Source organism: Eremomyces bilateralis, assembly GCF_010015585.1.
Source record: "Eremomyces bilateralis CBS 781.70 unplaced genomic scaffold P152scaffold_1, whole genome shotgun sequence".
NCBI lineage: Eukaryota > Fungi > Ascomycota > Dothideomycetes > Eremomycetales > Eremomycetaceae > Eremomyces > Eremomyces bilateralis.
This window is the reverse complement of record NW_022985067.1, coordinates 2,133,170-2,141,608: the sequence shown is the minus strand read 5'-3', so window position 1 is coordinate 2,141,608 and position 8,439 is coordinate 2,133,170. Positions and strand designations below refer to the sequence as shown.

General features: G+C 55.2%; 4 protein-coding genes across 4 annotated transcripts in view; 2 read left to right on the top strand and 2 right to left on the bottom strand.

The window, feature by feature from the left end:
- The window catches only part of P152DRAFT_510786 (inhibitor of apoptosis repeat-containing protein), a gene marked incomplete at its 5' end in the record, with an annotated part of 3,007 nt that extends 1,343 nt beyond the window's left edge, over positions 1-1,664 (bottom strand). The window contains 4 exons of the mRNA XM_033682680.1: positions 10-966; positions 1,015-1,124; positions 1,178-1,459; positions 1,515-1,664. Coding sequence (XP_033539215.1) covers positions 10-966; positions 1,015-1,124; positions 1,178-1,459; positions 1,515-1,664 — 1,499 coding nt within the window. The remainder of the gene's footprint in view (positions 1-9; positions 967-1,014; positions 1,125-1,177; positions 1,460-1,514) is intronic.
- Positions 1,665-1,913: 249 nt separating this feature from the next.
- P152DRAFT_504772 (mitochondrial import protein-like protein mmp37) lies at positions 1,914-3,854 on the top strand. Its single transcript, XM_033682392.1, has 2 exons — positions 1,914-2,090; positions 2,145-3,854. The coding sequence occupies exons 1-2, from the start codon at positions 2,061-2,063 to the stop codon at positions 3,636-3,638; spliced, it is 1,524 nt and encodes a 507-aa protein (XP_033539214.1). The 5' UTR covers positions 1,914-2,060; the 3' UTR covers positions 3,639-3,854.
- Positions 3,855-3,961: 107 nt separating this feature from the next.
- On the bottom strand, positions 3,962-4,701 carry P152DRAFT_478533 (uncharacterized protein; the record flags this gene model as incomplete). The annotated part of the gene is made up of 2 exons (XM_033681661.1): positions 4,645-4,701; positions 3,962-4,587 (listed from the first exon to the last, which is right to left on the bottom strand). Exon 2 carries the CDS (start codon positions 4,565-4,567, stop codon positions 3,962-3,964), a length of 606 nt encoding a protein of 201 aa, XP_033539213.1. The 5' UTR covers positions 4,568-4,587; positions 4,645-4,701.
- Positions 4,702-4,831: 130 nt separating this feature from the next.
- On the top strand, positions 4,832-7,852 carry P152DRAFT_454162 (oligosaccharyl transferase subunit Stt3). The gene is made up of 6 exons (XM_033678540.1): positions 4,832-5,093; positions 5,147-5,227; positions 5,282-5,553; positions 5,604-5,925; positions 5,987-7,160; positions 7,211-7,852. The coding sequence occupies exons 1-6, from the start codon at positions 4,940-4,942 to the stop codon at positions 7,479-7,481; spliced, it is 2,274 nt and encodes a 757-aa protein (XP_033539212.1). The 5' UTR covers positions 4,832-4,939; the 3' UTR covers positions 7,482-7,852.
- Positions 7,853-8,439: the final 587 nt, after the last annotated feature.

Sequence of the window (8,439 nt, the reverse complement as noted above, 5' to 3'; positions counted from 1 at the left end):
GGTTCCAACTCAGGTTCCAACTCAGGTTCCAACTCAGGTTCCAACTCAGGTTCCAACTCAGGTTCCAACTCAGGTTCCAACTCAGGTTCCTGCTCGAGTTCCGGCTCCGGCTTCGGCTCTTTCGGTTTCGCGGCGCGTGTCTTGGTGTTCGCTCTCTTACGGGTAGGTTTGGCCGCAGGTACAGGCTGTGGTACATCCGTCTCCGACTCTATAGTAGCCGCTGCTTTCTTCCCTTTCTTCGCCTTCGTCTGCCGGCCTTTCTTTGGCTGTTCTTGCTGCACCTGGGGCATCTCCACAATGATGACGGACGAATCAACCTTGGAAATGCCATCGCTGGTTCGCTTGGTTCCTCTCTTCGGTCGAGCGGGCTTTTCCTCCAGTTGCGAAGGCTCAACGACAGGAAGCAAGTCGTCGTGAAGCTGGCTTGCATCTTCACTTATTCTCTTTTCCTCTTTGGCGTTCGCTTTTTTGCCGCGGGTAACTCGTTTAGGCTGCCAGTCCAACACGGTCACCTCTGACTGCGACATATCCTGCTGGCTTGGTTTACGCCGCGCGTTTCGTTTCGGCGGAGGTGCGTCTGCCCCTTGTATTTCTTGAGGCTGAGATGGCTCTTCGCTCGTCTCTGCGTCTTCCACCTCTTTCTTCTTTGTACGCGTGTTTTTACGCGTCGACTTAGCTGTCGGTTTGGATTTCGAAGCGCCTTTACGCCCTTTTCCTGCGGTAGACGTGGTTGTTGCCACCGTATCGGTGGTCATTATGCTATCATCTTCGGCAGCCGGCATTTCTAGTGCAGAGATGAATGAAGGCGTGTCTGATACAGTCATGGTAGACTGGACAGAGAGTCTAGATGCTTTCGACGCAGTGGACCCTCGAGCCTTCTTCGAACGTGCGGGTTTTCGTGTCGCCGCATGTTCATCCGCAAGTCTAAAGAAATCGCAGCCTTCAGCTCGCCTCCGATGCTCTTCTCTGTGTAAAGTTAGATTTGTTGTGGCAGAAAAGAATCGGTCCACATACAAAGGATCATCCTTTGGCTCCCAACCATCAAGCGACAAACCGCAGTAGAGGCAGGTGGTGTAATCGTCATACTCTGGTGTTGGATTGTAGCACCACCCAGCTTCGGCAAGCTAATACAACATGTCAGTTGGATCATGTCGCCGCCCATGTCATCGAGTCTTACTTTGTTTATCGTGCACTTCCAACCACGCTTCCCTTTATGAGGCCAGTTGCTTGTAAACGTCGCTTTTCGCATCGCCAGGAGTTCTGCGTCCAACGGGTCCTCATCTAGTCCTTGACCAAAATAGCAATTAACAGCCCATGCACAGTCTTTGCCGTGGGCATAATGTTCGACCGCCGGATTATCGTTGGGCTCCCATCCGTCCAGATTTCGTTGGCAGCAGAAGCACATGGCGTTGTCGAGACTATCGGCGGACGGCTTGAAGAAGAACCCCGCACGAGCGAGCTAGAGAGATATGAGTACTTCTAGTCCATGATCAAGCCCTACGAGAGCGACGTACCTCTTCTGGCGCCGGGGAAGCATGCGGCCATTCTACCGCTGTCGCGCCCTTCTTCCTGGTGGATGATGCGCGGCGTTTTGTGAGATGATGCACAGCCTTGAAGGTTTCAAGCCTTCCAGCATAGGTATAAGCCTCCTCTGGAACCGCCATCTTGGAGTCGCGATCAAAGAATAATGAAGAGGAACAATTGAAGGGATTGTGGTTGAAGTTGGGAGAGACCGAATGGTTGTTTACACTTTGGAGTTTGGTTGTGAGAGACAGGGATATAAAAGTGGAGCCGGACGCGGTTCTGCCCGCATGCCACGTGACTGCTTTTTACAGCGCACTACAGGAACCAAAAACGACATGTGTCCTTAGCAATTAGCACCAATTGACAGCTCCATCGAGATCCGCCGCAATATCCGATTCACACTCCAACTACAATCGGATATACAAACAATTTGACTCTCATTCGTCCCTCAAGGATGTTGACTTAAAAGAGATGGGCTCCTCTGCTTTCATATCACTGCCCTTCGGACTGAGTCATAGCCATTTCCCTCTTAAAAAATGAATATTGCGTCGTATAGGGCTCCCGCTGTAAGCCGTCGCATTCCCATTCGAAGCAGAGGGTAGCTAATCGGGCTGGTATAGCTCTTGAGCAGGATCCGACACCGTCTACCCAGTCAATCGTTATCCTATTCGGCCTCTAGTTTTGTCTGCCGGCAGTCCCGACACTCGTTCAACCGGATCCAACCCTTCGCTTCCGCGACTCCGGAGCCCAAGTCGTCGCAATCGAGAGAGGCGCCTCCCTCATCATCCAGTTCATCTACTTCGGAAATCAAAGGAGGGTCAACTAGTAGTTCAACGTGGGAGACGCCATCTCGTGCATCAACCTCCTCTAACGAGTCTCTTCCTCCGGGCTGGGAAGATGAGCCGGACTGGAACATCACGAAGTTCGATCAGCTTCCGCACCGGACCTTTGGGTTCAACCAACACATGATCATCAACGAGGAATTCAAGGAATCTTTGCGACAGATCCTCTGGCAGTTCCGGGCCCCTATACGCTATGCCTTTGCGTATGGATCCGGAGTGTTCCCGCAGTCGAACGGCGACGTCAAACCGGAATCCCTGTCCCCGCACCCACATCCCCCCGAGGCCATCAAGACGTGGCAGCGAGGAGGAGGGAAAATCATCGATTTTATTTTCGGCGTCTCGTTCACGGAGCATTGGCACTCGCTCAACCTCCACCAGCATCGCGACCATTACTCCGCCCTCGGCTCCCTTGGTTCAGGCCCGGTGACGAAAGTCCAGGAGAATTGGGGCGCTGGGGTATATTTCAATCCATACATCACAGTCAACGGGACCATGATCAAGTATGGGGTCGTCAATCTCAAAACGTTACAGAGGGATCTCAGCGACTGGGACACCCTCTACCTCGCCGGCCGACTCCAGAAACCCGTCAAGATCCTCCGCGACGACCCGAAAGTGCGACTCGCGAACCAAATCAACCTGATCAGCGCCGTCCGCACCGCCCTCCTCATGCTCCCCGAAAAGTTCACCGAGAAAGAACTGTACAACGAAATCGCCAGCATCTCCTACACCGGCGACCCGCGCATCCGGTTCCGCTCCGAGAACCCCAACAAGGTCTCCAACATCGTCACGCACCAGCTCCCGAACTTCCGCCTTCTCTACAACCCGCTCATCGAGGACCTGCCGAACGTATCGCTGAACGATCCGCGCTGCTATCAGCAGGGGTGGGAGCAGGACTCCGAGAGCGACTGCATGTTGGAGCAGGATATGGATCCGGTGAAGCGTGGGAACATGGTGCGGCGGCTCCCGCGGGCGTTCCGGGAGAAGCTGTATTTCCTGTACCAGGGGAAGTTCGCGATCCCGGGGAACCAGTTCAACGAGATGTTGGAGCAAGCGCAAGATGAGGACAAGGAAGGGTTCCGGAGGCGGGAAGGCACGGAGTTCGACCGTAGGATTGCCGGGGAACCGGATCTGCGGGAGATGGTTCGGAAGGCGATTCAGCAGACTGTTGAGTGGCCGAGTACGAGCCAGTCGGTGAAGGGCTTCATTACGGCGGGAGTTGGGCGAGGATGGCGGTATCTTCAAGAGAAACGGCAGAAGAGCAAGCAAGCGTGATCTGTCCGTGCTGTCATGTTGGTGATGACCGTCTTGGAGGCTCTGTCGCTTTCTTTCTTTCGTTTGCATGGATGGCGCAAGCATATGGACTTAGACCAACCGACCACGTTGGAAAATTGGAAAGTGGGAAAGCTACAGGTTGAGCACGGAATCCGCTCCCTCGGCGCAGCAAGAGTCTGTACAAAGATTAAATAGAAACAATGACACTAGAATATCTGAAGTCCATGTCCGTCCCATGCGCGGTAATATACAATACACCATACAGCTGACAATCCGCCCACAAATCCATCCCATCCCCCCAAACTCAACAGTTCCCTTCTAAATCACCTCATCGTCTTCAAATAATTCGCTTCCTTAATCCCTGCGCGATTCTTTCCCCTCAACGCCCTCCTCAACCCCTCCCTCTCCTTCCTCGCCCTCTCCCCCGCCTCCACACTCCCATCCCCCTCCGGCAAATCCACCGTCTGCTCATACACCGGCACCGTTGCCTCCTCTTTCCCGGCCGCGCGCTCCTTCGCGATCTTCTTCAGCAGCTTCTTCTTCTGCTTGCGCGGCATGGTCGGGTCGATTTCCGAGGCGGGGTCAGCGAGGGTAGAGGCGTTGGTGGAGGAGAGGAGGGTCCAGAGCCAGGGGGGGTAGGCGTCGTCGGCGAGGGCGAGAGGGTCGGAGGCGGATTTGAGGTAGTTGATGCCTTTGAGAGGGGTGCCGGCGGGGACGGAGGAGAGGGCGATGGCAGATTTGGGGGAGGTGGTGTCGGAGGAGGTGGTTGAGGTGGTGGTGGGTTGGGAGGAGGAGTCCGTGGAGGCGAAGCGGCGGGCGATGAGGGATTGTCTAGGGATCATGGATGCGGTGAAGGCTCGGGGGGCATCGTGGATGGAAACGCGGGTGAGGGAGCGCGAGGCGCGGAGGAGACAGCGATCGCATATCATCTTGGCGGGATGACGGGAAGCTGGATCGATGTTAGAAATTGGTTCAATTAAATCCGAGTTTCCATTCAATTACTCACCTTAGTATTTTATTGAGAAGAAGAGGAGATTCCTCAAAGCTCTGATATCAATTGCTGGTTGAGGAAGTTCAGATGTCTCCATCCAAAAAGTTCGACACAGCAACGACGAACGCCAAGACTTGGACCCCTGTAGGAGCCAGATATCTCCCAAGCTCCGGATATCTGCCTCCTACTACTGTATTGAACACGCAACACCAGCTATTGAGATCCCTATCCCCCATCTCTCGTCTCTCGTTAGCCCTCCCCGTCTCCGAAATCCCATGTACTTTCGTTCGCTATCGCTGTCGCCGTCGCCATGACTGCTACGGCTGGAGATGTGTTCTTCAAAGGCCAGAGCGGACACAACACCCGCTCGTTGCTGCGTGTCGTGATCCTCCTCTGCATCGCCGGCGCTGCCATTTCGAGCCGGTTGTTCAGCGTGATTCGATTCGAGTCTATCATCCATGAATGTACGTGCGGGGATGGTATCTGACCAAAGGACACGATATTAATGGCCATATAGTTGATCCATGGTTCAATTTCCGCGCGACGAAATACCTCGTCGAGAATGGCTTCTACCCTTTCTGGGACTGGTTCGATGACCGTATGCGATCAATCCTGCTTGCCTGCGATGTGCCGCGCTGATTTGGTGTTGTAGGAACATGGCACCCGCTGGGACGAGTCACCGGAGGGACTTTATACCCGGGCCTCATGGTGACGTCGGGCGCGATCTACCACCTCCTTCGATTCCTGACCTTCCCGGTCGACATCCGCAACATCTGCGTCTTGCTCGCTCCTGCCTTCTCAGGCCTCACGGCCGTGGCGGCGTATCTCCTTACGTCGGAGATGTCGACGTCTCCCTCCGCGGGGTTGCTGGCGGCGGTGTTCATGGGAATTTCTCCCGGATACATCAGTCGATCCGTGGCAGGGGTATGTGCTGCTTGTACAATTTGGAAGGATACAAAGCTCACAATTGGTAGTCATACGATAACGAGGCCATTGCGATTACGCTCCTTGTAGCAACATTCTATTTCTGGATCAAGGCCGTCAAGAATGGCTCGATCTTCTGGAGCGCTATCACGGCGCTGTCATACGGGTACATGGTGTCTGCTTGGGGAGGATACGTATTCATCACGAATATGCTGCCGTTGCATGCGTTCGTCCTCATCTGCATGGGTCGGTACAGTTCGAGGCTCTACGTTGCATACACGACCTGGTATGCAATCGGAACTTTGGCAGCTATGCAGATTCCCTTCGTTGGATTCGATCCGGTGCGGAGCAGTGAGCATATGGCTCCCTTAGGTGAGGATGATTTGATACTCCGCATTAGTTGTCCAGGGAGCGCCCGCTAATGCTTCTATAGGTGTCTTCGGCTTGATCCAGTTGGTCGCGTTCGTCGAGTACATCCGATACCAACTCCCCAGCAAGCAATTCCAAACCCTCCTCCGGTCCCTCGTCCTTGTCATCTTCGTCGTTGCACTTGGCGGCCTCGTCCTTCTCACCCTTTCCGGAGTCATCGCGCCATGGACCGGTCGATTCTACTCCCTCTGGGATACCGGCTACGCCAAGATCCACATCCCGATCATCGCTAGTGTGTCCGAGCACCAACCGACCGCGTGGCCTGCATTCTTCTTCGACCTGAACATGCTCATCTGGCTCTTCCCTGCCGGTGTATACATGTGCTTCCGTCACCTGAAAGACGAGCATGTCTTCATCGTCATCTACGCGGTTCTGGCGAGCTATTTCTCCGGCGTCATGGTTCGTTTGATGCTCACCCTGACTCCGATCGTCTGCGTTGCTGCGGCGATGGCGCTGTCGCAGATCCTCGACACGTACTTGACTACGAAGACGCCGATTGTGGACACGAAGGAGAACGGCAGTGCGAAGGAGTTCGCGGATGTGAAGTCGCCTGTGAATCCAGTAACGAAAATCTTGTCGCCAGGGCTCCGGTCGACTCGGCATCCCGTGATTGGAATCTACTCCAATGTGTCGAAAGCAATTGTGGTTCTCTCCACCACGGTCTACCTCCTACTTTTCGTTGCTCATTGTACCTGGGTGACGTCTAACGCCTACTCCTCGCCATCCGTGGTGCTAGCCAGCCGTCTACCCGACGGATCGCAGCATATCATCGACGACTATCGAGAGGCGTACTACTGGCTCCGACAGAACGTCGACGAGAATGCGAAGATCATGTCGTGGTGGGATTACGGATACCAAATCGGCGGAATGGCGGATCGGCCGACGCTGGTGGACAACAATACCTGGAACAACACGCACATCGCGACGGTCGGCAAGGCGATGAGCTCCCGCGAGGAGGTCAGCTATCCGATCATGCGCCAGCATGAAGTCGACTACGTCCTCGTCGTGTTCGGTGGCCTCCTCGGCTACTCGGGAGACGACATCAACAAGTTCCTGTGGATGGTCCGCATCGCGGAGGGAATCTGGCCGGACGAGGTGAAGGAGCGCGACTTCTTCACTGCGCGAGGCGAATACCGAATTGACGACGAAGCGACCCCAACGATGAAGAACAGCTTGATGTAAGCCTCCCAGCCTACTACCCCCTAACACACAACGCTAATCCCCGCAGGTACAAGATGTCGTACTACAACTACAACGGGCTCTTCCCCCCAGGCCAAGCGATGGACCGCGTCCGCGGCTCGCGCCTCCCCGCCGAGGGACCGCAGCTCACCACCGTCGACGAGGCGTTCACGAGCGAGAACTGGATCATCCGCATCTATAAGGTCAAGGACCTCGACAACGTCGGCCGCGACCACGGGAGCGCCGCGGCGTTCGACAAGGGGCACAAGAAGAAGAAGGCGACGAAGCGACGCGGCGCTCGGGTGCTGCGCGTGGAGTAGGTGAGGTGAGGTCGGAGCGGAAACGTCGCTGATGGTTGCGAATGTACTAAAAGAGTCGTGGAACTCGGTTGTTCTTAGGGTGGCATTTGGGCGGCGTCGGAGTTGGGCCTGGTAATGCTCGGGAGAGCGATCACCGGTAAAAGATTAGCTCTTGTATAGCGAATATATGCGATTCTACGGCAAGGTCGCCTCGGGAGGGCAGAGGGCAGAGGTAGAAGTGATGAGGCAGGTGAAATCGTAACTTGGTTCGATTAGGAAAGGGTGAAGTGACTGAATGTCCTCGATTGATTATCAGTTCCAAGGACTCGCTATTTGAACTTTCTCGAAGTCACTCATCTTCGCTGTGCAATCTTGTCTCAGACTTCCTCATAGCCAGTTTTATCATCTTCCTTTCCATTGACATCTGTCATCGACTTTCTGGTCTCTTCCGTTCTTCGTCAGCCTCTTGGTCTCCCTCTACCATCGCTACTCTAAAAACAGGTTCAATCCAAGACCACTCGAACTCATATCACCATGTCCGGTCCGATAATGTTCCTCCCCCCGGAAGAAGGAGTCATGGTCCCGTAAGCCTCACCCCATGATCCCATCCATCACATGCCCAGTTCTGTAATTCTAACAACATCCCTCCCAGCGCCCCTCCTCCATCCGCACCCATCCCAACCTCCCTCCCCTACCCCCCCGACCCCCACTACGCCCCCCTCCGCCGCCGCCCCGACGCCCGTGTCCAACGCCGCGGCGACCAGCTATTCATGGTCCGCGACAAGCCCAAGAGCCTTTTCTTGGAATCATTTCTCGAGAGTATCGGCTTCCTGGATACTCGGGAGCTCGAGCGACGGCGCCGGCAGCTCGCTGGCAGGTCGATCACCGTGCCTGGGCTGTGCACGAACACGCAGTACGTTCCGGTGCTTCAGTCTCCTATGTTTTCGATTCCTCCTCCTCCACCGGCGGGGCCGTGGGA